Source organism: Ursus americanus, chromosome 2 (genome assembly GCF_024610735.1).
Source record: "Ursus americanus isolate L20-20 chromosome 2, mUrsAme1.1.p, whole genome shotgun sequence".
Classification (NCBI taxonomy): Eukaryota; Metazoa; Chordata; class Mammalia; order Carnivora; family Ursidae; genus Ursus; species Ursus americanus.
Genome location: NC_142128.1, coordinates 21,762,237 through 21,789,302, shown reverse-complemented (window position 1 = coordinate 21,789,302; position 27,066 = coordinate 21,762,237). Strand labels below are relative to the sequence as shown.

Below are 27,066 nucleotides of genomic sequence, written 5' to 3'. Positions count from 1 at the left end.
ACTCCCCTGCAGGGTGTATGGCCCTGGCCTACCAGTTTGCTGGGCATTCTGCCAGCCAGCCATACTTCCTCTTACCAGAGATTCGAGGGTCCACTATTTCAGGCCCTGGGAAATACAGCTGAGCAAGCCAGACAACTTTCTTCAATAGCAGGGGCGGGGGGGGGGGGGGGGGGGGCGGGTGTTGCTGCTGGTACTGTGCGTCTCAAACATCAGTGTGTGTGGGAATCACCTGGCAGTCACATTGAAAGGTAGATTCCTGAATCAGGAGGTCTGGGGTAAGGCCTGAAATTTTCTTTCTAACAAGTTCCCAGGTGATGGTAATGTTGGTGGTCCCTGAACCATATATGCTTTGAGTGGAGTTGCTCTATATTCCTGAGGGGCTAAGTAGCAGCTGTTATTCTGAAGGTAGGGACCTTGGCACGGAAGTGCGTCTGCCTGGCAAGCTCCCTGTTTTTACTTGGGTTTTAGCTTATTGGGGTGTCTTGGAAGAGAGCTGAGGACATCGGAGGCGGCTGCCTGAGGCTGCCCTGCAAAGTCTCTATTTTCAAGAGTTTATAGTCTAGAAGGCCGGGTGAGGGTGGAAGGAGGTACTAGGAAAAACTTCCTGGAGGAGGTGCGTGGGAACTGCAGGAGCTTCCCCGGCCGCCGAGAAAGGGGGAAACCCTGAACTCCCCTCTCTCCTCGGGCGGGTCTTGGCATCACCACGCCGGTACGGTTTCTCAGGCATCCCACGTGTCTGCTGTGCGCGAGTCCCTGTCAATCAAGTCTTACCCCCCAGGGCTGAGTACGGGTTTAAAGGAGACCGCGGTGCAGAGCGCTCCCATCGTGCCGCGCGGCGGGCGGGTTTGGATTTTAAATCCCCGCGGCCAATCAGTGGCGCGCAGGCTCTTGTAACGTTCCCGGCGCCGCGTTTGAATTCGAGGAGGAGCGAAGCGGTGCCAAGCCTCTGCCCAGACCCAGCTAGGTCCGCGGAGCAACTCCGGGAACATGAGTGCGGCGGCAACTGCAGGGAAGCTGGCGCGGGCACCAGCCGACCCAGGGAAAGCTGGGGGCCCGGGAGTTGCAGCTCCCGGGGCCCCGGCGGCCGCACCGCCGGCGAAAGAGATCCCGGAGGTCCTAGTGGACCCGCGCAGCCGGCGGCGCTACCTGCGGGGACGCTTTCTGGGGAAGGGCGGCTTTGCTAAGTGCTTCGAGATCTCGGACGCCGACACCAAGGAGGTGTTCGCGGGCAAGATCGTGCCTAAGTCGCTGCTGCTCAAGCCGCACCAGAAGGAGAAGATGTCCATGGAGATATCCATTCACCGCAGCCTCGCCCACCAGCACATCGTAGGCTTCCACGGCTTTTTCGAGGACAACGACTTCGTGTTCGTGGTGTTGGAGCTCTGCCGCCGGAGGGTGAGTGTCGCTGCCTGGGGACCGGGGTTGGCGGGGGGATCCAGGGGCTTGGAGGGGCTGGGAACCTCGAGCTAGGGACTGTAAAGGTCTCGAGGAGAGAGGAGAGGGTGCTTGGCACTTGGAGCTGCTAGGGGATGGGGTTCCGGTTAAGTGGCCCCCGAGTCCTGTCGCTGCTAGGGAAGGCGGCTCCTGGACGCTAGGTGTTGAGCGCCGCAGGGGAGGCGCGGGTAGGAGGAGAATCCTGGTACTGGACGCTAAGGCTTCCGGAGTTGCTAAGGGAGGAGTCCCGGGGAAGGGGTGCTGCGGGTCCGAGCTTCCGGAGTAGGGCTGGGTCGGGGAGAGGGTGGTTGGAGACAGACCTCGGAGCGTCCGGAAAGAGAGGTGGCTGGAGAGGGATCTCCTGCTGCGCAAAGACCCAGGGAGGGATACTGTGGGTTTGGAGCTTCCGGGAGTGGGACTGGAAGAGGCATCCCAGGTAGGAGGAGGCTTGGGAGGGAGCTACTGGGAGAAGGGGTGCTATGACCCGTAGTGGCCAGGCTTAGGGGAGAGAACAAACCGTAGCTGCCCTGGAGCGGGGGGGGGGGGGGGCGTCCTGGGCTGCTTTTAATGACAAGGCCTGCCCTGTGCCTCGGTACCGGCACCCCATTCCTCCTCTCCTTACCCCGCTCAGTCTCTCCTGGAGCTGCACAAGCGAAGAAAAGCACTGACCGAGCCCGAAGCCCGCTACTACCTTCGGCAGATTGTCCTTGGCTGCCAGTATCTGCACCGAAACCGGGTTATTCACCGGGACCTCAAGCTCGGCAACCTTTTCCTGAATGAGGATCTGGAGGTGAAAATAGGTGAGTGTTGGGCCTGCAGGGGTGCTTGACACCTCCAGAAGCGGGAATGAGGAGGAGGCTGGGAGAGGAAACAGGAAGGAGACGAGGGAGGAAGAGGATGGTAGAAGTCTGGGCTGTTGATGGCCTCTAGAATCCTCTCTTTAATACAGAAATTTAAAACCAAAAGCCCCAAGCCTCTACCCTGCAGATGCATTTTTTAGTGCTACCACACAGTACTTTTTTAAAAGAATTTGAATTCGTTTCCATTGACACAAGTTGGGTTGCTTGACCTAAAAATTGGGGTTTGGAACTCCTTTTAAACAGTTGGAAGCTCCAGCAGTTCTGAGACAATAATCTCCCAGGCAGCTCTTTGCTGGGTTAAAAAGCCACTGTTCCCCTTAGGCTCCCTGGGATTTGCCACAATCCCCACCTCTCCCTGTTAACTCACAAACTTGCCAAATAGCAGTCCTGACCCTTACTCGCTTGATCCCTGAGGGCATTTCCTTCAGTTCCCTTTTAGAAACCTGGCCCTCCTTTCTAAGGGGAGACACCCCCCCCCCCAGTGGGCCAACGTGGTGGGAGGAATCCTGTGCAAGCCTTGCTGCCTACAAGGAGTAGGGGCCCGAGGGGTCAAATGACCTTGGTTCTTGACAGTCACACCTGTACCAGCTTTCTGCATTGGCAGATGACAGAGGCTAGCAGCTAAGGACCCCCTTTTCCTCCCTCTGTCCCAGGGGATTTTGGACTGGCAACCAAAGTGGAGTATGACGGGGAACGCAAGAAGACCCTGTGCGGGACTCCTAATTACATAGCTCCTGAGGTGCTGAGCAAGAAAGGGCACAGTTTCGAGGTGGACGTGTGGTCCATTGGGTGTATCATGTAAGTTGGGAGTTGTCTTAGGACCCACCTGGCCCTTTTGGACCTAGCTGACTTTATCCTTTGGACCTTTCTGCCTATGGAGAGGCTGCTCCAGAGAACAGATTGCCCAAAAACAAAGCCTGACTTCCATATCTTTTCTTGTCACTGGTATATCCTGTGGGATTCCTGCAGCAGCCTGGGCTATGGGGATGGAGGCTGGCGGGCCTTCACAAACCTGCTCTAGGCCCTTGCTACTCAAAGTGTGGTCCACAGAGCAGCAGCATCACCCAGGAACTTGTTAGAAATGCAGAATCTCAGGACCCAGACTACTGACTGGCTCAGAATCTGGAGTTTAACAAGATCCCTGGGTGATTTCCATGTATAATAAAGTCTGAATCAGGGCCTTCCAAGGTGGTGGGTGGTGGGCAGAAGGTTGGGCCCTTTTGGGTGTTCACTTTTTATTGTTGGCCGGGGTACTGGAGAGCTAGAGGTGAGTTGTAGCAGTGGCTTCCATACTTCTTTGCAGTAGAGCTTTTTCAAATGAAAACTTCATGCCTTAAGTGCAGAACTATCAAAGTGGGGCTGCCTCTGTAGGGGGAGGTAGCCCACGCACTGGGACCTGTTTTGTACTGGCCAGCAGCCTCCAGGGCCCTGGATTCCTACAGGCTCCAGCTGAAAAGTCACTACTGGCCTGAAGAGTCCTCGTGCTGACACCTGTCTTCTCCTGAGGGCTCAGCCTTACCCATGTCCTGGCTCCTGTGGGCTTGAGGACTATCCTCAGGGGCCCCAAAGTCAGACTTTCCAGATGCCAGCCCTGAGATGATTCCCCCGGCAGGTAGGTTTTGGCTGGGAGTCTTGAGCCAAATCAGCCCCCTGTGCTTACAGGTATACACTGTTAGTGGGCAAACCACCTTTTGAGACCTCTTGCCTTAAAGAGACCTACCTTCGGATCAAGAAGAATGACTACAGTATTCCCAAGGTGACTAAAACACTTTTTTTTTCTTTAAGTTTAAATTTATTTTGGTTTTTTTGGGGTTCCCCCCCCAAAAGCTGTTTACTGAGCCCAGCCATATCCTAGGGACAGAGATAGGTCAACCCTCCCCCTAGGGTAGTCCCAGAGCTTTGGTGGATCTGTGTCTGAAATTACATACAGAGCTTGACGTATGTCCACAGAAGTATTTTTTCTAAGGGGAGAGAGTTTATAGATTCTCAAAGGTTGTGTAGATAACCCAAAAGATGTGTAAAGAGAAAAGAGAATAAAGAAAAAAATGGGGAGGGAGCAGGAGGCAGACACAGAAGTGCTGTTTAACCTCTGGAAGTGGTCCTTCTTGACTTAACTGGGCTCTGTCACATAGCAGCCAGATCACAGTGGACAAATGGCCTGAATCTCTTGAATTCTAGTTTCCCATTTATAAAAGAGAGTCATTGCCTCTGGTGCAGCTCGCAGGGCGCCTTGTATACAGTAAGCACTCACAGAATCCTGAACCACCGTGAATCCAAAGTGGTGTACATTTTCACAACCACTGGTGTCAGTGCATTGAAAGGAACAGTCTGTTTTGCAGAAGCCTGTGACAGGTGGCTGCTTTCCCGTTTGCTTCCCTTGACTCTTGTGAAGTCAAGGGTCCTGTCTCCATAAGGACAGACAGACGAAATCTGTCACAAAGGGTCATTTAACTGTCAGATAGACAGACCCTGGAGGGTTCAGAGTGGGTGCACGAGAGCACCCTAGTATTTTGGTGTGGGTGCTGGCTTTACCACTCATTAGGTGCGTATTCTTAGGAAAGGCACTTAACCTCTCTGTGCTCCGTTTCCTCCTCTGCAAAAGAGAGATGGTAATAGAGACCTCCACCCCTTAGATGTTTTTGTGAAGGGTAAGCAAGTTAATACACGTGATGTGCTTGGAACACTGTGCTGGCACAAGTAAGTGTACAGCTAATACTAGGGTGTTACTATGCATTTGATTTGTGCTGGGTTATCCCCCATCGAATCCTAGTAGGACTCCAGGCTTGGTGCTATGTCCTTGCTTTCCAGATGAAGACACCAAAGTCCTGAGCAAGTTGGGTTACTTGCCACAGCTGCTCTTCGGGACAGTACTGGGACTTAACCAGGTCTTTATGATCCCACAGCCTATGTACTCAAGTGCTACCGTACTGGTGAGCAACTTAAGTTACTCGAGAACAAATTCAGGGCAAATCCAGTGAATCTTGAGTCTCAAAAGGAAGGAGAAGTGATCATTCTCATAGCATAGGTTGACAGTTGTCAACTCAGTAAAGCCAATATGGGGAACTGGCAGATTTATGGCCACTGGGCATGGCGTGTATGGGCCAGGGGCTACGGTGCCTTTATGGCAGCACTGCATTCGGGTCCCCCATCACGTCCCGCTCACAGCCCTTCCTTTTTGCTCCAGCACATCAACCCTGTGGCCGCCTCCCTCATCCAGAAGATGCTTCAGACAGATCCTACTGCCCGCCCCACCATTCACGAGCTGCTCAATGACGAGTTCTTTACGTCTGGCTACATCCCCGCCCGACTACCCATCACCTGTCTCACCATTGCACCTCGGTTTTCCATTGCTCCCAGCAGTCTGGACCCCAGCAACCGGAAGCCTCTCACAGTCCTCAATAAAGGTAAAACAGCAGACCCCCAGAGAGAGCCTAGGCTTCAGCTGTGTGGATGGGTGGCCCCCAGAGCCCAGGCGTGCCGTAGGACCTGCCCCTGTCCTTGAATCCACAGTGCCCGCCCCACCCCAGGACAAAATGCCCTGCTTCCCCTGGGTGGGCCCTAGCGGGAAAGACAGACTTTAACACTGGCTGGATCAGATCTGTCGTGCCCAGAAAAAGGAGAGTGGACTGAATGCCATGCCCGAAAAACCCTTAGCATTTAAAAAATTCCTAACATCACACTTTGCTGGTTCATTGAAAAAAAAATATGAAAAATTTCAAATATATATGTAGGGCATAATGCAGTGGACTCACCCCCCCACACACATTCAACAGTCAGTCAGATTTTGTCACATTTGCTTCATCATTCTTTTTTTGTTCCTTTGAAGTATTTTTGAAGTTAATCCCAGACATTTACCTTGCTTGGGTTGTCATTATGTCCAGTTCTCTTCAAAGGCCAGAATTAGGAAGTACCTACTTCGGTGGGGGAAAAACCTTGAGTTTGTACTGCTATTTCTGAGTCACATTTTTTCATCACAATATTTCAGTATTATTTCAAACTTTATGAAAAGGTGGAAGAGTAGGCAGATCTCCCTTTTTTCCACCAATTAATGTTTTTCTACACTTGCTTTATCTTTTCTTAGTATATATAAAGTTGTGTGTGTGTGTGTGTGTGTATCTACTTTTCCCCCCCCGAACCACTTAAAAGTAAGTTGTATACGTCCTGCCCTTGACCACTTAATACTTCAGTGTATTTTTCCTAAAAACAAAGATTTTTTGTTTAATACACATGGCATGCTTGGAACACAGCACATGACACAGCGAGCAAGTTCAGGAAATTTAACACTGGTACAATCTTGTTTTGTCTGCTGTGGAGTTACTACTTTTTGTAATTTACGAGTGTCCAGTTCATATACAATATTATATGATTTTGACTTCTTTGTCAGTTGAAAAGAAATACAAGAATAAAATCAATCTTATTTCCTTAACATTAATATACATAGATTTTTCAACATCTATGAACTAGCCTCTTATTTTTTTTAATGGTGTTTTAGCTTATCGAAGTTCCATTTGTCCTTAGAATATTTCACTAAGGTTATATAGTATTTTTAAAAAGGTCATTTGAAATACTTTTTCTCCTCCGTGTGGATATAGCACCAATTTAATATATAAAATCATTTGTTTCTGTTGTAATCTAATACTGTTTTGGTCTGTCTTTTATTTTTGTGGGGTTTTTTTTGGGGGTTTTTGTTGTTTTTGGGGGGATTTATTTTGGTTTGGCTTTTTTGCTTTTTTTTTTTTTTTAATACTGTTAAGGATTCCTTTTTTGTTTGTTTTTGCCATTTCTTTTCATTGGTAATATTAATCTTGATCAGTTGTTTGGGTGGTGTCTGATTGGTTTCTCCACTGCAGAGTTAGAATTTTTCCCTTTGTAATTAATAAAACCTTGCCGGAACTACTTTGAGACAATCCTGTTTCTCCTCAAACTCTTAAATCCTTGGTGGATCTCCATGGATCTCGGGATGGCAGTTGCTCATGTGTTATTCTAATGGAGATTCCTCTCTCTTCCCCACTCCTTCTAAATTCATTCATTGGAATTCTTCTGTAAGGAAGAGTTGGTCCTTCTCTCTCATTATTTAATGGTTACTTATATCAACATGTACTCATGGATTTATTCTTTGGCCTATAATGTATAAAATAATGCTATTTTAAAGATTATGTTTCGTTTTGAATTTTTGAACATAAAGCTTTTTTTTTTTTTTTTTAATTCTTATGCTGGAAATTTTCAAATGTCTGCAAAAGTAGAGAGAACTAACTGTATGAGGAATCCCCATGTATTCATCACCCATTTTCAGTAGTTAGCAACATTTGCCTGCCTGTACCTAGTTTTATCCGTTTCTACCTTCTCCCCTTTTTTGGCTAGAGTTTTTATTTTTATTTATTTATTTAATTTTTTTAGAGAGAGAAAGCACACACAGGGTTGGGAGGCGGTGGGCAGAGGGAGAGAGAGAATCCTAAGCAGGCTCCACGCCCAACGCAGAGCCTGACATGGAACTTGATCTCATGACCTGAGCCGAAATCAAGAGTCAGACATTTAACCAATTGAGCCACCTAGGTGCCCTGCTAGAATTGGTTTTTTGGGCTTCTTGTTTTTAAGATTTACTTATTTATTTTAGAGAGAGACATCCTGGAAGTGAGGGGGGTGGCCAGAGAGAAATAACATCCCAAGCAGATGCTGCTCAGATTCGGCAGCCCCACATGGGGCTTGATCTCACTACCCCGAGTCCTGACCTGTGCCAAAATCAAGAGTTGGTTTCCTAACCAACTGAGCCACCCAGGTGCCCCCCTTGCTAGTTTTGTTTTTTCTTTTTCTTTTTTCTTTTTTTTAAATAATAATATTTTTTTATTTAGTTTTGTTTTTTCTTTTTTTTTAAGGTTTTATATATTTATTTATTTTATTTGAGAGAGAGAGAACAGGGGAGGGGCAGAGGGAGAGGGAGAAACAGATTCTCCGCTGAGCAGAGAGCCCAACATGGGGCTCAATCCCAGAAACCCGGGATCACGACCTGTGCTGAAGGCAGACACTTAACCAACTGAGCCACCCAGGCACCTTCTTTGCTAGAGTTTTTAAAGCAAGTCCCAAATATCTTATTAGTTCACATTTCAGTTCTTACCACAGCGTAGTTTTTTTTAACTTAAAAACTCTGATCTTGAAAATATTATAAGACAAATTGCATATAAGACAACTAGCACGTGTTGGTGGGGAAGGAAACTTTAGAGCATAAACACAATAAAAATCATCCGGGCTTTTCTAACCCAAATATAACCAATGAGAAGATCTCAAAGTGTATCTTTTCAGACTCTTTGGACATCTATATAAAACTTGGGGGTGGAAAGAAAAAAATCTCATGTTTTCATCAAATGCCTGCTTAATCCATTTTGTTGATCAGCTATGTGAATTTACTGAGCCCTCCCATTTTCCTGGATTTTAATTCTTGGCTGGGCACCTCTGGGCTGGTGGTACCTTCACACTATCTCCCGGAGTGCCTGGTGGTGTCCTGCAGGGCCCAGCATTGGGGCAGAGGCCGGAGCGTCTGAAGCTCTTTGGTGTGTGTGGCCATGAAACCTTCCTCAAGGGCTTGGCTTGGCTCTAGAGGTATGAGTACCATGCTCCTGTCACATGAGCGTGGCAGCTGCTGCTCTATAACTCAGCACTGACTCAATTTACCCAAAGCAATGGCAGCTAAAATAATTTTTCTCTGGGGAGGGTACCAGCTATGGCAGAGGGTCCCATGTCCCTCCCAGCCCGCTGCCTTTGTGCCCAGCTAATGACTGTGTGTCGTCTTCATCCTAGGCACAGAGAACCCCATGCCCGAGCGGCCCCGGGAAAAAGAGGAGCCAGTGGTCCGGGAGACCAGTGAGGCGGTTGACTGCCACCTGGGCGACATGCTGCAGCAGCTACACAGCGTCAATGCGTCCAAGCCCTCAGAGCGGGGGCTGGTGAGGCAAGGTGGGCACGGGAAGGGCCTGGGGATGGGGTTGCCCGTGCACCTGGAAGAGGTCCGGGAAGTCTCTGCTGCACAGTGTCCGGGGCTTGTCCAGGCCTGGGTCTCCATAATACCATTAGTTCCCAGGTTTCCTATAGATTAAGATCCAAATGGGTTAGCCTGGCATTCACGGCCCGCCTGTCTTTTTCTGATTATTCTGCCTCCACAAGTGTCCCATCTTCCAGCACCTCCGTGTGCTACCTTACACATCTGCACATGCTCTTTCTGCTGTTCGGTGGATTCCTGCTTAGTCTTCAAGAGCCTCGGGGCTCTTGCTCATACTGTTCTCTTCTGGAATGTACTTCCTCCAGATATGTGCAGGGCTCATGCTCGCCTCTTTCAGATGTCTGCCCCAGTGTCCCCTCCATGAGCATTTCCCTGGCCCCCCACTCCTAGCACTTCTCATCCCCCTGTATTTAAATAAGGGATTATTGCATGTGCTGAACACAACATTTTTTTTAAAGATTTTATTTATTTGAGAGAGAGAGAGTGAGTGAGCGAGCGAGCATGAATGGGGGGAGGGGCAGAGTGAGAGGGAGAAGCAGACTCGCCACTACACTGGGCTTGATACCATGAACCTGAGATGATGACCTGAGCTGAAGTCAGACACTTAATGGACTGAGCCTCCCAGGTGCCCCTGAACGTAACATTTTGATGTATTTGGGATTGTGTATATTCTGACAATTTTTTAATCACTCAGAACCAAAAGATTAGATAATCCCTTGGCCACTGACTCTCACCATGATAGAAGTAACATTTATTTTGTCCATATTTATGTTGATCAGCCTCTGTCCCTATAACAAGAATGTAAGTTTGTGAAGGCTGGGTTTTATGCCATTGCTCACTGCACCTGTGGCAGTGCGTGGCACAGGGTGGGTCAGTGGATGGACTGAATGAATGAATGTATGGAACTGGAACTTGTCTGTCCTGCTGCTTACCAGGGCTTGGTGGTGACACAAGCTCTGCTTGGCTCTTCTCTGGGGCCCCAGGCCTCTTGACGGAGCCTGGGTGGGGCGCCCAACAATCCTCACTGGCATGGGCCACCTGAGTGGACCGGAGGGGAAGACACTGGTGCTGACCAACCATCTATCTGTTTCTGTCACAGAGGAGGCTGAGGATCCCGCCTGCATCCCCATCTTCTGGGTCAGCAAGTGGGTGGACTATTCGGACAAGTACGGCCTTGGTAGGTTGCTTCCAGAATGGGTGGGTGGCTCGGGTATGGCCAAGTGACCCTTTGAGCTGTTCCAGGCTCTTGCCTTTTTTGGCTCCTTGGTCCTCTGCTGTCTAGAGTCTCCTGTCTCCATCCCAGGCCTCCCACTTCCAGCTCCCAGTGCCCCTCCTGCTCCCTTCTCCCCCTTCCTGAGGTCTCCCTCCACTTCCCAGGGTACCAGCTGTGCGACAACAGCGTGGGGGTGCTCTTCAACGACTCAACACGCCTGATCCTCTACAATGACGGCGACAGCCTACAGTACATAGAGCGTGATGGCACAGAGTCCTACCTCACCGTGAGCTCCCATCCCAACTCCCTGATGAAGAAGGTGAGCTCCAGCTGGTGGCTGCAGCCTGGTGTTGCCAGGAGGGAGGCATGTGCCAGGTATTAGGCTCTAGCTCTGGCCTCCCTCCCTCCCTTTCCAACCAGATCACCCTCCTGAAGTATTTCCGGAACTACATGAGTGAACACTTGCTGAAGGCGGGGGCCAATATCACACCTCGGGAAGGCGATGAGCTCGCCCGGCTACCCTACCTGCGCACCTGGTTTCGCACCCGCAGCGCCATTATCCTGCACCTCAGCAATGGCTGTGTACAGATCAACTTTTTCCAGGTGAACCTGGGTGGGGAGAGTCGGGGTGGGGTACCCACAGGCCCCCAGAGTGGGGTGGGCAGTGGGAGGCGTGGCACCTGTCCTTGGCATCAGGCAGCAGGAAGCACATGAGCGGGGGCAAGAACCCCTCATCGGCTGGAATGTCTCTCCTCTACTCCCCGGCATGCACTAGCAGCTGGGACCTTCAGGCCGCTGGTAACTCTGTCCGTCTCTCTTTCCCTCACTTCCCTCCTAGGACCATACCAAACTCATCCTGTGCCCACTGATGGCAGCCGTGACCTACATTGATGAGAGGCGGGACTTCCGCACGTATCGCCTGAGCCTGCTGGAGGAGTACGGCTGCTCCAAGGAGCTGGCCAGCCGGCTCCGCTACGCCCGCACCATGGTGGACAAGCTGCTGAGCTCCCGCTCGGCCGCCAACCGTCTCAAGGCCTCCTCGTAGGCCTTCCTCCCCTCCGGACTGGCGCCCCTTCTCATCCTTACAGCACCTTGGCCCGCACTGGTTAGCTCCCCTCGTGCTGTTTTCTAGAATGTGCCCCCCAGCCCTGGGGGCTGGGGAGAGCTCCATCATCCTTGCTGGTGGGGGTCACCGTGTAAGTTATTTTTGTACATGTTCGGGTGTGGGTTCTACAGCCCTTCCTCTTCCCCCTCAGCCCCACCATATGCATTGTACAGAATGCCGCTCTTGAATCCTGGACTGTCCTTTCCTTGCCTTTATATACATTAAACACATGTGAATCTTCTATTTCTTCTGTAGTCCCTGAGGGTGCCTGACTTCTGGGCTCTGGGCACATCTTTGCTCCAGAAGCCCCAGGCTGCCAAGACTCTGCCAGTCTTTCCTGCCACCGAGGCTGGCCTCAGCCACGGGCCCTACCCCTTGTCGTTGGCCTCAGCTCCCGGCTGGGCATGGCTCCCTGGCCCTCGAGGCCGGTGGGTAGTAAGGCAGGAAGAGGCTTTCGGAGGCACAGCTCCTCATGGCACCGTACGTGTGGAGCAGCAGCCGTGGGAAGCGGGCTGTGAAGTACTGGATGAAGCTGTCGGGGACGTGGCCGAGTGCCTGCCGGACCTCCGTCGGGAGCTCCCTGTAGTGGTGCTTCTGGAGGGAGGTAGAGAGAGAGCCCCCGCTCAGCCATGACCAGGCTGCCCCGTGATCCAGGCCCTGCTCAAACCCTAAAGCACACCTTGTTCCTCATAGCACGGAGCAGGTCTCGCACTGACGTCCCCTTATACGTCCGGAACCGTCTCAGATCTGTGGGCAGGAAACTCCTTGGCAAGGCTGCCCCTGCTGGATTTCCCTCCATCTGGCGGACCCACCCCGAGGCTGGCCTATACCTGTCTGCAGCGGCACAGAGATGTGCTTCTGCCAGTCGCCCCGGACCACCGTGGAGCCCCCTGCCTCCAGAGCCGTCACCAGAGGTCCTTGCTCAGACTCCTTCTCCAGCCAGTCGCTGACATCCTAGGACCCCAAGAGCTCTTGAGCCTCATGACCAGTTTCAGAGGCCACAAGGCCCAGGAGTGCCTCTGTGGCTTGGGGGAGCAAAACGACAAAAGCTTCTTGGTTTAAGATAAAGATTGTTGCCCCTCGAGTACAGCTTCTTGGTGCCATGTCTCCATGTTACCTGCCAGGCCTTCAACCTATGAGGTATGTACTGTTGTCCCCATTTTACAGATGACCAAACTGAGGCTCAGAGGCACCAAGTCCCTAGCTCAAGGTGCACAAGTGGGATGGGCTGTCTGGGCGCCAGTGTAGCCTGAGTGACAACTAGGGTTGAATGGTATGGGGCGTGTGTCACACGGGGGTGAGAGGGGTAGGGATGGAGGCTGGGGCTGGAAGTGTGGTAGTGAGCAGACTGTAGAGCGCCAGCATGGCAATGTCTAGGCGTGTAGGCCCGAGCTTGGTTCAGAGAAGGAGCTGGGCTTTCTGGAACAGGCAGACAGTCTCTTTCCCCAGCTATTCTAGCTTTCCCTTATCACTCAGCACCCAAACTTGGGACTTATCTGGGGCCATCCCCAAGATTTCCCTCTGACCTGGAAGAACTGGAGCTGCTTGGCTGTGCTCCAGAAGAAGGGGTGGGCTAGCACCTGGGGCGCTGAAGGGCGGGCCTGCGGCAGGGGGCTCAGCATGGCCTCCACCAGGTTCCTGGCAACCACCTTGTCTGTAGGGGCAAACGGGAGGGATGGCTTCAGGCCCGCCCAGCTCCCTGCCCTGCTTCCTCCCTTCTCTGCCAGGCCCTGTCCCCCCTTACCATGGGCCTCTTCCTCCAGGTGAGTCAGGCTGGGAGTCCCTGCAAGGATGTTTGCCTGGCGATAAAGACTGTCTCCAAACGGGTGGCTGCCGCCAGAAAGCACGTAGTAGAACACACAGCCTGCAGAGAAGATGTCCACTGCGCTTGTCTGGGGGCCAGAGAGACAGCATAAGGAGACAGTCCCTGCTTCCGGGAAGCCTGCACAGTTCAATTTTCCTGCGGGTTACGGTAGCCAGGGCTTTGGTTCAGACTAGAACTCAAGGATGCTTCCTGAGAGCCATCCCCTCGACCTGAGACCCCCTCCCCTCTGCACCACTGAAAGGGGCCCATGGTTTTCATCCAAAATCTTGGCCCTCCTGGGCTGCTAGTGCACGTGTGCAAGCTGCATTCCTCCAGGCCTAGCAGGTAACAAGTGAGCGAGACTAGCCGGGCGCGAGGGACTGAAGCAGGTGTGAGACCTGTATGATCTCCAGGGGACTCTCCCGGGTGTCAGAGCTTTGCTTTTCCAAGAGGATCCAGAAATCAAGGTTGCTATGTGGAATTTCCCGAAAGTTAAAATATTGGCCACTAATTAAAATCTGTACAAGCTCATAATGTCAGTTCCTTTAGTCCTTGGGCCTCTGGGTGGCCACTTCCTGCTTTCTCTTGCTTTGGCTTGGTTTTGCCTAGCAACTGACCTTTCCTGTGCTCCCACCTGTGCACATGACTTCATCTTCCACCCACACACTGACAACTGGAAAATCCATAATCTTGGGGTCTCAGACTCAAGTGCCTCGGGTCAGACACCCTGGGCTTCAACTATATTCACTCCTCTGGTGCTCCCCAAACCCTCGACACCAGTGGTTCTCCCTGGCTACATATTAGAATCACCTGGGGCCCTGCTCCGGGCTAGTCTGGTCAGAATCACCAGATGTGGGGCCTGGACATCTGACTTTGTTCTTAAGTTTGCCAGGTATTCTGCAGCACAGTGCAGATTGAAAACCCTTTTCTAGCTCAGGATTTTGTAACCCTGATACTGTTGACATTTGGGGTCGGATTACTGTCACGGGGGGCTGTCCTGTGCGTTGTAGGATGTTTAGCCGCACCCCAGGCCTCTACCCACCAGATGCCAGTTGCAAGCCCCAATTCCCCTGCCAGGTGTGACAATCAAGAATGTCTCTAGACAGGGCCCAATGTCCCCTGGGCAGTGAAATAGTCCCTGGGTGAGAGCCACTGCTCTAAGTAAGAAGGGATGAACTGTGCTACTTTACAGGTGAAGAAACAGGCTTGGCCACAGCAGGAGAGGCACGGGGCCAGGGAGGGAATCGTGCAGCCTGGGGCTGTGGGAAGAACTCACAGGACTGTCAGAGGGCAGGAGTTGTAGGAGCTCGGGCGCCATCCAGCCTTCCGTGCCGGGGATGCCCGAGCGGAGGCTAAAGCTGTAGCGACCAGCAGGCAGCTTCTTGCAGAGGCCGAAGTCTGAGAGTACCACCCTGCCATGGCTGTCAGGGCCGTCAGGCCCTGCGATGAGGACGTTGGCTGGCTTCAGGTCCCGGTGCACTGGGACCAGAACAGAGCAGAACCAGCAGAATTCAGCGCGGAGGTGGGGAAGGCTGTGCCAGGGTGGAGGGTAGGGCCGGGGTGCCGGCGTGGCAGGCAGAGGGCGGGGCAGGGGCGGGGCCTACCTATATGTAGGGAATGCAGGTGTGCCAGGCCAGACATCAGCTGCTGCAGCACCATCATAGGCTCCAGGCCCCAGCGCTCCAGCTCTGGGTTTTCCACGTACTGAAAAGGTGGAGGACAGAGCATCACTGTGCAAGCTGGGACCCCCGCCACCACCCCACCGCCCCTCCGAGCTCTGGCTCACCTCCTGCAAGGAGGCCTGGCAGAGCTCCAGAGCGATGTAGTGGAACTGGGGTCCTCGTTCCGTACAAAAGTAGCGGAGCACATTGGGGTGTCTGTCCGACTCCTGTAGCAGCTGGACCTCCCTCCGGACCAAGCCAAAGCATTCTCGGAGCAGCCGCTTGACAGCCACTGCCCGCCCCTCCAACTGGCCCCTGGGGGTTTCAGAGAGGGAAGAAGAAGGAAGAGGCTCCCTCCTCACCCACCTTGGGGAGCCTTTGAAAGAATGGCCCCCCAAAGGACAGTAGCCCAAATGCCATGAGAGCCACATTTCCAGCCCAGCTTCTGGCTACCTACTCACCGGAAAACAAACGTCCCGCTTGCCCCGCGGCCCAGCACGTCCTTGGGGTTGAAGGAAATCTTGCCCACCACGGTAAGCTGCTCAGCTGGGGGGGGGGGGGGGCACAGTCTCAGGGAGCCTCTGCTCAGTCTAGACCCTCCCCCCACCTCCACCTTTCTCTGGACTCCCACCCTCCATGCCCAGTCTGGGGCTGCCACATCCTCTTTGTGTGTCTTTGGCAAGTGACTTAACCCCTTTGCCCTCAGTTTTCTCATCTATAAAGCGGGACTCATGTTGATGATCCCACACAGCGTTACTATGGACTAAGTGAATGTGTAGAAGGAGAGTGGAGGTGCGGGCTGCTAAATTATCTTCCTTATCATTCTCCCTCTTCCAGCATTTTCTGCCCAGACTTCTTTCTTTACTTCCTGTGCCACTCTCCCCACCTCCACCAGTTATAATAAACCCTTTTCATTGAGAAACTGGCTTCAAATAGAAAGGTGGGCTTGGCAGCTGGCAGCATGGTGAGGGTGAGTGCAGTCCCAGGAAAGACTGCCCCCCTCCGATGGGAGGGGACAGCAATGAGCATTTGGATGCAAACCTGTCCCAGAGTTAGTTCTAGGGGAGCAGGGAGTCCCCAGAATGCCTTGGTTTCCTATTAAGAAGGATGGGATTGGGTTGGCTCAGGCAGGCAGAGGTCTGTAGACTTGGACAGTTACTGCTCTTCCCTTTAGCTTGTGAGACACCCCTCACAATGACCCAGGCATGTCTGGCCAGGCTGTGCCCTGCTCAGTTCCAAGGGACACGATTCATACAGCTAAACGTACATGGCGCCCCAAGAGTTGTGTAGTGCAGTGGCCCTGAGAACACTCTACTCAGGAAGAGCTGCCCGCTTTAGTCCCTGCAATTAGCTCTAGGAAAAGCAAGGGAGAATCAGCATCAGGATCAGTGAGAAAAGTACCAAGCTGTCCCTCGGCATTGCTCTGGATTTTTTTAGTAAAACTTCGCTCTCATCTCTCAAGATGCAGGCAGTAACCTTGATTTGTGTACCCTGGCCCCTCAGGAGTGGCTGGGCTCGGGGCCTGTCTGGAAGCACAGGTGGGAGTGGGCCCATTTCTGGCAGCTCAGAAGGCAGGGACAGAGTTGCTGGGGTCTTACAGACTCTGGTGGTGAGGGATGAATGAAGGACAATGGCAAGAAGAACCACAGGGTCCTTTGACAAGAGCCATCCTGGGAAAAGAGGGGGTCTGACCTATCTGGGGAAAGATCCAGCTCAAGTCTGAAGACCCGAAGAAATGAGCATTTCAGGGTGTAGTGGGTGAGTATTACGTGGACCCACCCAGAGCCACTAAAGTGACAAGCACTGCAACACCTCAGGGCTCAGGCACCTTCTCAGGTGCAGTGGATACCTTCTAGAAGAGCCAGTCCTCAGGAAGGGGAGCTGCTCTGTCTCAGCAGAGGCAGGGTGAACACGGGGTGAATGCCGGGAACAGCACTGAAGTGTAGGGGACAGCAGCATGAGGCAGTGCTTTGAGCAGAGGTGCCAGCAGCAGCATGGGAAGGACTGAAGGCCAGTCTGGCCCAGAGCCAAAGAAGCAGGAGAAGTAGCCTGGACTGACCAATAAAAGCATGGGAAAGGCCCCCTGGGGCCTCCCACAGACACCAGGGAAGCTTGAAAGGGCTAGCTTATAGGATCTAATTGACAAAAGAGAAATGTTTAAAAATAAAAAGTACTAAAGAGAGGGAAAAAAGAACAAAATGAGACCTAGGTAATTTACTAGTACTGTTACCAAATATGATGTTAAACTAACACAAATATTAACGTCACCTAAGACTGATTTAATAATAATGACGCCAGTAACCCCTCATAATGAAGTGACACAATGAGATGGGTGTTGTTATTCCCATTTGATAGATGAGAAAATCAAAGCTCAGAGGAGGAAAGTAACCTGTCAAAGTGAACAGCTAGTGGAGTTAGATCTATACCCAGTTCTATCTGCACCCAAGAGTCCTTGAAAGTGATGATAAACAATGATGGCAGACAGTTCTAGAGTGCTTACCTCCATAGGAGGTTGTAAATCCTTTCTTACTAAGTCAGGCTTAAGCACCATACTATAGTGACTTCTAATAACCCAGCTTTGAAGCTAAACCTGACTCTGCCCTTTCCTGTCCACTTAAGCTCACCTTCTGGGTCTTGGACTGGCTGGGCTTGCTCTGAGGGGCTTGGAAGGCTCTTCTGGCCCTGGAGGGTGGCCCCTGATGGCAGGGGCTGAGCTTTCTGTGAGATGTGAGGAGGATCTGCAGGTCCCAGGACGGTCTGCTGCTGCTTCTCCACTAGCTGCTGCTGTTGCTGAAATACAGGGCCAAAGAGGTCTCAGCCCTGGCCGGCTCCTGTCTCATGAGAGGCCCAGGAGTGGTGCCTGAGATAGCCTGGCACCGGACCATGAACATAGAGAACACAGTAGCAGGGGCTCAGGGAACTTCTTAGAGAGAGGCAGGGGACAGAATCAGAGCTGGGTGAGGGAGAAAGCTGCTGAGTGGTCCTGAAGGGGAGGGGCAGTGTTCCCCCAAGGAAGACCCTAAGATGGACCTGAGGTCAGGGGCAGTAGGCTTACCTGCCTCATTAGGAAGATAATCCACCCTCCCAGGAGCACAGCAGTGAGGCTAGCTGCCAACAGATCTTGGGGTCCCAGCCCTGGATACAAGTCTGGGGTTTTGTCTTCAGGGTGCAGCTCCAGGTTCCAAGGTTTCTCACGGCTCAGGCTCAGGAGCTGAGGACAAAGGAACTTTAGCACACTGTGGAACCCCTAACCCTTCTCCATCACCTAGTACAGGGCTGCTGGTCTTGGCTAAAGGGGCAGTGAGTGATTAGTCCATGTGGTGGGAAACATGGTGCTCTCCGTGATACTGAAACATCATGGTGTCCCAAGAGTGTGGTCTTCCAAACCTAGCTGAGGACCAGTATCTCTTGGGGGGGGGGGGTGCGGCATCACTAAAAAAATACAAATACTCTTGGGAAATCACCAAAATATTCAGCTATCCGTGTCTAGTTCAGTGGGGCCTGAGTGGGCTCCCAGGTGACTCTGATGAGCAACCAGATTTGAGAATTACTGCTCCAGGTCATGACTGTTTTTTTGTTTTGTTTTGTTTTGTTTTGTTTTAAGATTTATTTATTTATTTGAGAGAGAGTGGGGTTGGGGGGGTAGGGGGAGAGGGAGAGGGAGCAGGTCATGGCTTGAACCACTAGTGATTCTTGCCCAGCCCTCTCCCAGGAGAGCATGCTCTTATAGTTTTTCTGTTTACATTTTCTAACTTGATAAATACTTTGTAATTTTTATACTGAAGAAGAATTAAAACTGTGATCCCTATTTCACAATTTAGATAACCAATATCCTTTGACACTTCTAATATGTTTCTGGCAATAACAACATGTATGTATGTTTTTCTTCCAGGAAATTGTGTGATATCAATTGACCCACCCCCAGATGTTATTCCTAGAAGCCTGAGGGAAAGGTCCAACAGCTGCCCTCCCAACCTGCCAAGTCTCCCCTACCCCATGCCCTCTGCCCTTCTAGCACTGACCTCCAGGAAGAGGGCTGGGGCCTGTGTGTTCTCTGAGAGTCTGTTCTCAGCAGTCCCACTTCTTGGGGTGGGATGCACCCTTAGCATGGTGGTGTGCAGGACTGGGGGTGGCTCATGGTGTCCTAAGGGGCAGAACAAAAGTCAGCTGGCTGAAGGTGACCTCAGCCTGCAAGCTCAGAAGCTGGGTTCATAGGTCCTTCATCTACTCCAAGTTTGAGCCAGGAGAATCTCACCAATGAGCAGCCACTGGCTAGGAAGGGCTACACTGCCTGAAGGGTATCTGACAGCAGTGCTAGGTAAGCCCTCTCGCTCTCCTGAGACTTGGAGAGTCACTTCTTCTGTGGTGGGGCCATCCATGGGGGCCAGGGTCAGTCCACGAGGCTATGGCAAAAGATAGTCATGAGTGAGGGAGCTCCTCTCCTGCCCCATCCCCTCCCTCTTTCCAGCCCCTCAGAGACCCTTTCTCACCACTAGGGCCACCCCTGTGTGAACCAGTGCTTTAGAAACATAGAAGCCAGTTTCATCCTTCCCCACATACAGTGTCATCCTAGTGAGGGAGAAGAAAAAGAGGAGAAGGATGAGTGATGGTGGTGGGTAGTTTCAGTTACCACTGTACCTGTGTCTTTGTATTGTCCCCTCCCACATTGACTCTGGGCTTAGCCATGTGACTTGCTTTGGAGAATGAGATAATAGCAAATGGGACATAAGCAGAGGCTTGAAGTGCTCAGCTAGCCTGCTGGGCATGAGAGACCATCTGACACCCCATAGGCCAAATAGTCCACCAAATATGATGGAGCTGAAAGAGGTCATCCTAAACTATCCAGGCTCAGCCAAGCCACCAGATTGCCGAGATCAGAAAACCACCCAGCTGACCCACAGAATCTTGAAAAATAACAAATGTTCATTGTTTTTAAGCCTTAAGTTTTGGGAGTGCTTTGTTAGGCAGCAAAAGCTAACAGATACAAACAAACTCTAGAGTCATGATTTCTAAATCTGTGTCTAGCCCAGACCTCTTTCGAGAGCTCAATTTTCTAAATCTGAACTTGTCACTTCATTCCTTACCTCCTCCTCATCCCCTTCCACCTCTAGTGTTCCCTACCTCTGAAAATGACAGCACCCTGTGCTTCTAAAAACCTGAGCACTTGCTCACAAACCTTCATTCCTTGCCCACAAAACTTCATTCCTTGCCCACAATCCCCAAACTCCCCGATCACCAAATCCTTACTGTTTCTCCCTCTTCATATCTCTGGCTTTCCACTTATTTCCATTTCTAGCATTTCCACCCTAGTCCAAAGGATCTTCATCTCATGAGTGAACTAATGCTGTATTCTATGTGTGGGCTTTCTCGCTATACTACTCTGATAGTATCCACACTGCAGCCAGAGTTGTCTTTCTAAATGAAAAGATGATCAAATCACTTCTTTGCTTAAAACCCTCCAATGACTTTTCCTTAGCCTTAGGAGAAAATGTCCAAACCATTTCAATGATCCTACAAGATCCCTGCTTAACACCCTCAGACCTTATTCCCTGCTCAGATCTATGCTCCAGCCTTATTTAATTTCCATTCCCTGGCTGCCATGCTCGCTTGCTCTTTCGCTTCCTATTCATCCTGCTTCCTATTCATCCTTCAGGTTTCAATTTAGATGTCCTTTCCTCCAGGAAGCTTTCCATGACTACCTCCTGCCCCCAGTCTCAATTTAGGTACCTTCCTATACATTCCCATGGCAAATCTATACTTCTCTTTTATCATTCTCTATCCTACCCTATTATAGTTGCCCTCTTACACACCTGTCTCCCCCACTAGACTCGAAGATCTCTGTAGGAACACTGGCTGTATTATTGTACTTCCAGAGCCTAATGAGTGACTGGTACACAGTAAGTGCTCAGTTAATATTTGTGTAATGAATTGAATGAATGGGTAATCCCTGATTTTCCCAGTCTGTCTATTTATCCCCTAAGATGGGGACTCTAGGGCATTCAGTAGTGTAAGGAAGGGTAAGAATTAGTCTTTAACAGTCAGTAAGGCCCAGCACCTGCCACGCAGAACAAGCACCATCCATACACTGGAGTGGAGACCCAGAGACCCCCTGTAGGCCATATTTTACCCTAGGGTTGCCAAATAGCAGGGCTATCTGGAAGGTCCTGGGGACACTGCGGGGGGCGGGAGGTGCTGGGCACTGGTTATTTGCCAATAAGTTTGATAAAAAACCAGTTTGAAGTATTTTGGCCCCTGGTTCAGCTGTATTGGTGTGTCATGCTTGAACATCCCGTCCACCCAGAGGGCTCCTCCCCAGTCCCCAAGGATGGGCACCTACAGAAGCTGAGTCTCCAAGGCAGAGAAGTCAGTAGCCATGTCCTGGGGACCTGAGACAGGCAGTCGGATGTGGCCCCAGCGGAGGGCAAGGAAATGCAGGGTGTCCCGAGCCAGCGTGAGATGGGGTAGCTGGCGTAGGCTGTCCTGGTGCCAGGTGTAGATGCCCATCACCGGCATGCCCAGGTCCTGTGTCCACAGCACCGCCCCGCTTCCTGGGTCCACGGTGAGCAGCAGGCCCATCCCGCAGGATGCCAGGTGGCTCATGTCTGCCAAGAAAGATGGCCGGGGAGGTGTGGGCAAGGGGCTATGACCTGAGGCATCTCAGAGCATCTTTGGTGGGGTGGGGGAAGCTGCTTTGAGGGTCGGCCATCAGGGAGTCACTCAGGTGTGTGGGGGTCAGGTGAGATCCTCTGGAGGGTTAGGAGGACATGGGAAGGTCAGTCAGAGTGCACTGGGTCACTTTGATCCGTCAGGGGATCAGTCAGGGTCAACCGGAGAGCGGTGTAGGATGTGGGGGTCAGTCAGGGTCATCCAAAGGTGACCTAGATGTGTGAATCAGTCTGGGTCACCAAGAGAGACCACTTAGGATGTGGGGTAGTCAGCCATGGTCTAACTGATATCACCCAGGAGAGGTTAATCAGGGTGGCCTGGAAGCATGTGGGTCACTTGGGCGTCATGTAGAGTGCAAAGGGGGTGAGTTAGGGGCCCTGAGAGTGTCAGCTGGGATGTATCAGGGCTACTTGCATGGGCTCTCATGCACAATGATGAAGTCGGGGTGTGAGGGGTGGCTTAGGGGCCCCTGTAAGGTCACTCAGGCTGTTGGGTGGGACGGTCATACTATGAAGGGGGTAATCTCTTGGGGAGATCACTTAGGGTCATCTCTCAGGGGTCGTTCAACTTTAGGGGTCAGTTAGGACCTGTGAGGACCCATCAGAGTGTTCGAGGCTTGCCTGGGGTCACTCAGGACAAGGGGAGCCATCCAGGGTTATCTGGCTCAGCTCCTTTGGAATATGGAGGGGTGAGGCTGTTAAAGACAGCTCAGGGTAAAGGAGGGTCTGGCTGGGGGTTGAGGGGGGACACTTAGGGTCATCTACCAAGGGTGTGTCATTCAGAATGTGGTGAGGCTTGGTTGTGGATGCCAGGGTTCCCTGAGTTGGAGACCTTGCTCCAAGGCTGGAGCCAGGCAAAGGCGGCACTCACATTTCCCAGGCAAGCCATCCATGGGGGGTGCCGAGTAGCGGCGGTAGGTGGTGTTCCAACGCAGAGCCGGGGCCCTGGGGTCATGCATGGTGACCGTGTACTCTGCAGATCACCAGAAGCAGGGTTACCAGGAATGCCCGTGTGATACTCCTCCCACGCCCACCCCAGGGGTGTCATCATGCACCCATCCTGGAGGCCAGAGTCTGCGAGTGTCACAGTCTGTCTGGGTCACTGCTGTCTCCTCAGCTCCTTGCCTAGTGCTCAGGGCAATGTTTGCAGACTGACAGATTGACTGACTGGCCTGGATTCAACTTGGAAAGCAATTGCCAGGAGCCACTGGGGCCTGACTCACGCGTTCGGCCGATGTAGAGGCGGGGGGTAGAGGGACCCTCTGTGGTCAGTGTCATCTGCCTCTTTCCTGACTCAGGGTCCACCACAAACCAGGCATCCTGCTTCCGGCCTGTGGAGGTGGAAAGTGGACCAGCCCTTGAGATTGCCTGGGACAGGGTGTGTTGCCTGCTGTCCTGTGCCCAGCTGGCCCCACCATGATGAGGTCCCAGTCCCTGCTGGACCTGGACCCACAGGCCGGAGAGATGCTTACCCGTGTAGAAGACGCCATCAGAGCTGCGACACGGGGAGGCGTGAACCAGCTCTGGGATGGTGAAGGGCAGCCTCTGAGAAGGAACATTTCCAGGAAGGAGGAAGAGAAGAAAAACACATACAACCTGCTCAATAGGTGCAGTTAGTAACGTTTTCATTTCCCAGAGGGGGTCAGTAACTTAGCTGTTGTCACACAGCAGGCTCTATGGCACAAAGTTCTAACAAACATTCCACCCCATTCCCTGTGACAAGTGTAGAGTGCTGTTCGATAGCCCCCATCGGACTGCCTCTGTGGAAGCCAAATGCCTTCTCTCCCCCGTGTGCATGCCCTTTTGCAAGGCGACCTGTCAGCAACGTCCATAACCAGGTGAAATCTATTTCTTCACCGCTTTACTCTGCACTTGGCTGCAGGACTTGCTTTGGCTGGCGAGTCATTAGCGAAGGTGATACAAGCAAAGTTGGACAGAGTGTTTGTGCACTGGCCTTGTCCACTTTCTGGTTCCCTTGTTGCTACCACATGGACAAGCCCTGGCTCTCTTGATGAGGATGAGGGACGCCTGGCCCGGTCGTTCCTCTCAGAAGCCCGCCAACCACCAGCCAACTTTCAGAGAGACAGCCATCCAGCGGACCAGCAGCTGACGGCAGATGCTGGAGGAAGCTCAGTCAAGACCACCCAGCTGAGTCCAGCCTAAACTGTCATCCCACAGAATGGTGAGTTAAATCAACTGCTGGTGTTTTTAAGCCATTGAGTTTTGGGGTGACTATTTGGCAAAAGCTAACTGATGTAGGTTTCCCCCTTGAAGCCCCTGGCATCCTGAAGAAGCTCCTGTGATGCCCTCAGGGGCCTGACAGTCTGCTCTGCACACGGCCCAAAACACCACCCTCCACCCCCTTTCAACAGGTGCCTCTGGACAGCCTTCCCGTAATGCTCTCCGAGCCCCCTGCAGGACACGCAGGCGCTGACCATGCAGCACCCTCCGTGCTCTGGCTAACAGAAGCCCGGGCCCTGTCCACCCCAAAAGCTGTAGGAAACACACCATTAATCCCTGTTGTTTCTGGGTCCCCAAGATGTACAGGCTGCCATCAGCTGGATCTGAGAGAAAGGCTGTCCTGTGGGGCAGAGGAGAACAGGGGGAGGGTTAGGCGCACGGCCTCTGGGTTCATGAAGGCCCCAGTTCCCTCTGTCTCCCCGGTTAATAGGAGCCCACCCAGAGCTCCAGAGCCAATCTCTTCCCTTCCTTCCAACACGACCCACGCCCACCCCACCCAACTCCCTCCAGACAACTGTGCCTTCCCCATCTCCCAGACGCCCCCTCCTTCAAAGACCACAGGTTCACTTACTCGGTGACATACATTGGCCCTTGGATGATGGGATCTGTGGGCACAGGGACATGGAGCGTGAGTAACCCCCTCCAGACTCCCTGCTGATAAGCACAGCTCATATTCATTGTGTGCTCACTGTGTGCCAGACACCGAGCCAAACATGCGTCATGCATGTAATTTCATCTTCCCAAGAGCTCTGTGAAGTAGGGTCATCACCCTTGGCCCCATTTTACGGGTGAGGACCTGGAGGCTCAGAGAGGTGAAGTGACTTTCCCAAGTCCACACAGCTGAGACATGGTGCAGCTGCCGGCAGACACCTGCTCGTTGGATTCTAGACCCCAGGCTCTTATCTTCTGTGTCACAGGTCCAAGGAAGGACAAGTGATCACCCCTTGCTCACCATCCTTCAGCGTCCACTTTAAGTCCCCCGTCTGCTTGCTCAGTGCATGGAGACTCCCATCCAGGGTGGACACTAGCAGGAGGCTCTCTGGCCTGAGAGTCTGGACCTGAAGTGGGAAACAAAGTCACCTCCTCTGAGGAGCCCGGGTCCATCCCTTGTCCTCACCCCATGCAGGGCTAGATGTGTCTCCCCTCTCGCAGAAGGGGACAGACAAAGAAAGAAGCATGATTGGGAAAGCTGCTGGCTCCCCCCGTTGATCTCCTTGACCCTAGACAGGGGTGACAGTGGGAGCTGGGGGGCTCTCTAAAAACCCTCCTCTTCCCCACCCCTCAATTCTTTCTGGTTTTCTAAAGAAGACTGAGGGCCTTCATTAGAGGACTTCACAGCCTCCCTATGAGATGGGTGCTCTTGTCCCCAGTGCTGTACAAATGAGGGAGAGAGACTTAAGGCTCACACAGGGTACGTAATTAGCCTAAAAACCACGCAGAACGGGTCCTTGAACCACCATGTCTCTGATTTCAGTGCCTGATCCCATACTCATTTGCCACGCTGTCTGCCTCTCTTGGGCTGACCCCTTCTGCCTCCCCAGACCAGCCCAGCTGCTTTTGGTGCCAGGCTCCAGGGGTCCTCTGGACCAAGGCTCAGGGCGGCCAAGGGAGGGAGGGCTGGAGCTGCCCTTGCATGGGGCCCCTGCTGGGCTAACTCACTTGCTGTAGCCCCTCCTTGAGCAAACAGGGTGAGGCTGAGTGCCCAACAGGAACCCTAACATCCGGGTGGCCTGGCCACACCCCTGCAAAAGCCACATCCTGCTCTAGGACCCTCAGGTTTGGAGCTGAGCCAATGGTTTGGGTGGCGAGTCTAGAAAACTGCCTCCTAGCCCCTCTCTTTACGCAGCCTGTTTTGTCGTTTGAGAAGAAGCTGCAGGCGGATTACCCACAGTTGAGGTGCCTTGACCATCATCATGTCTACACATTTGTTTTTAATTAGCTACCCATTTTAAAATTGGGAATATTTCCATTTTTAATAATCAAGATCTCTAATTTATCTCATTTCTTCTTTTTCTCATTTTTCTGGAAACACCTGCTCTGGCCACACTGGGCTCGCATTCTTTCTTGGCAGCCGTGGGTGGACCCAGAGCTGGCTGCGGGGCAGGGGAATGGCATGAACAGCCAACCCTCCATGATCCCATTAGCCGCTCTGGGGGCTCTAGGCTGAAGGAGTGGATTCTAGTCTGGGCACCTTTGCCTTCTCCCTGTATTTCTGTAAAACTGGACTCTTACCTGCTGGCAGGGCTGGGCCGTATGCCCACACCTCCTACTTATTAATCCCAGAGGTTCTGAACCCAGGGTACAGGACTGGGTAAGGGAGACAGGATGTGAGCCTCATGAATTTGTGAAACTGGCTGTGGGGGCACATTTCTGGACAGAGGACATTTAAGTCAATCCTATGTCCCCCTGGGGATCCCAGGACTTTTAGGAGGCCAGCACCCCCCCCCCCAGTTCAGGCTGTTCTCTCCACCTGCACCCCCATGCTGCAGGAGGGGGTGGCTGTTAGGTGCCTTTCCACGCTGGCACATCTCTCTAGCTAGGTGTTCGTGGGGGCAGCTGGCAACCTCTCAAAGCTAGGAGGCTTTTCCCGGTCAGGGTCCGCCTTGGGACCCTCTGGATCCAGAAGACGGCAAGAGGCTCCCTGTGGCCACGCCCCCTCCCCCCACACCCCCTCCCGGGGCCCTGACCTTGGAGGTCCCACAGCCGCCCCACTTCTCACCTGTGGCCCAGGCGTAGGGAGCAGCAGCGCCGCGAGCTGGAGTAGGAGCAGGAGTCCGAGGCGGAGCGGGGGCCACAGGCCGCACCCCCAGGTTGCGCTGGCCATGGCCGGTCCCTCGGCACCTCCAGGGGACAGCAAGGCCCCCGCCTGACCCGGAGGAGACTCCGCCCCAGGCTGGGCTACTTGGATATGCAGAGGCCAGGGAACAACCTCAGCCGGTGTCCTGCTCCTTCCCCCGACCCGCCCTTCCCATCACACCCACACCCACACCCCCCAGTCACCCTGCTGCAGGGAGCACGGGGAGATTAGCAGCCAAGGCCATTCCTGCAGGCATTCCCGCTCGCCCAGTACTTTACCAAGCCCTCTGCATCCA

At 52.7% G+C, this 27,066-nt stretch overlaps 2 protein-coding genes across 2 annotated transcripts; one reads left to right on the top strand and one right to left on the bottom strand.

The window, feature by feature from the left end:
- Nucleotides 1-187: 187 nt before the first annotated feature.
- PLK1 (polo like kinase 1) lies at nt 188-11,846 on the top strand. Its single transcript, XM_045776456.2, has 10 exons — nt 188-1,395; nt 2,066-2,234; nt 2,948-3,092; nt 3,957-4,050; nt 5,479-5,698; nt 9,087-9,242; nt 10,385-10,462; nt 10,663-10,817; nt 10,919-11,101; nt 11,337-11,846. The coding sequence occupies exons 1-10, from the start codon at nt 988-990 to the stop codon at nt 11,541-11,543; spliced, it is 1,815 nt and encodes a 604-aa protein (XP_045632412.1). The 5' UTR covers nt 188-987; the 3' UTR covers nt 11,544-11,846.
- A 144-nt stretch (nt 11,847-11,990) lies between these two features.
- Nucleotides 11,991-26,798, bottom strand: ERN2 (endoplasmic reticulum to nucleus signaling 2). Its single transcript, XM_045776483.2, has 22 exons — nt 26,694-26,798; nt 24,927-25,032; nt 24,546-24,579; nt 24,242-24,314; nt 23,206-23,278; nt 22,957-23,064; nt 22,605-22,706; nt 21,406-21,670; nt 19,559-19,637; nt 19,324-19,471; nt 19,091-19,212; nt 18,124-18,279; nt 17,693-17,858; nt 15,530-15,614; nt 15,194-15,383; nt 15,012-15,111; nt 14,684-14,886; nt 13,348-13,495; nt 13,130-13,257; nt 12,434-12,557; nt 12,283-12,350; nt 11,991-12,197 (listed from the first exon to the last, which is right to left on the bottom strand). The coding sequence occupies exons 1-22, from the start codon at nt 26,796-26,798 to the stop codon at nt 11,991-11,993; spliced, it is 2,790 nt and encodes a 929-aa protein (XP_045632439.2).
- Nucleotides 26,799-27,066: the final 268 nt, after the last annotated feature.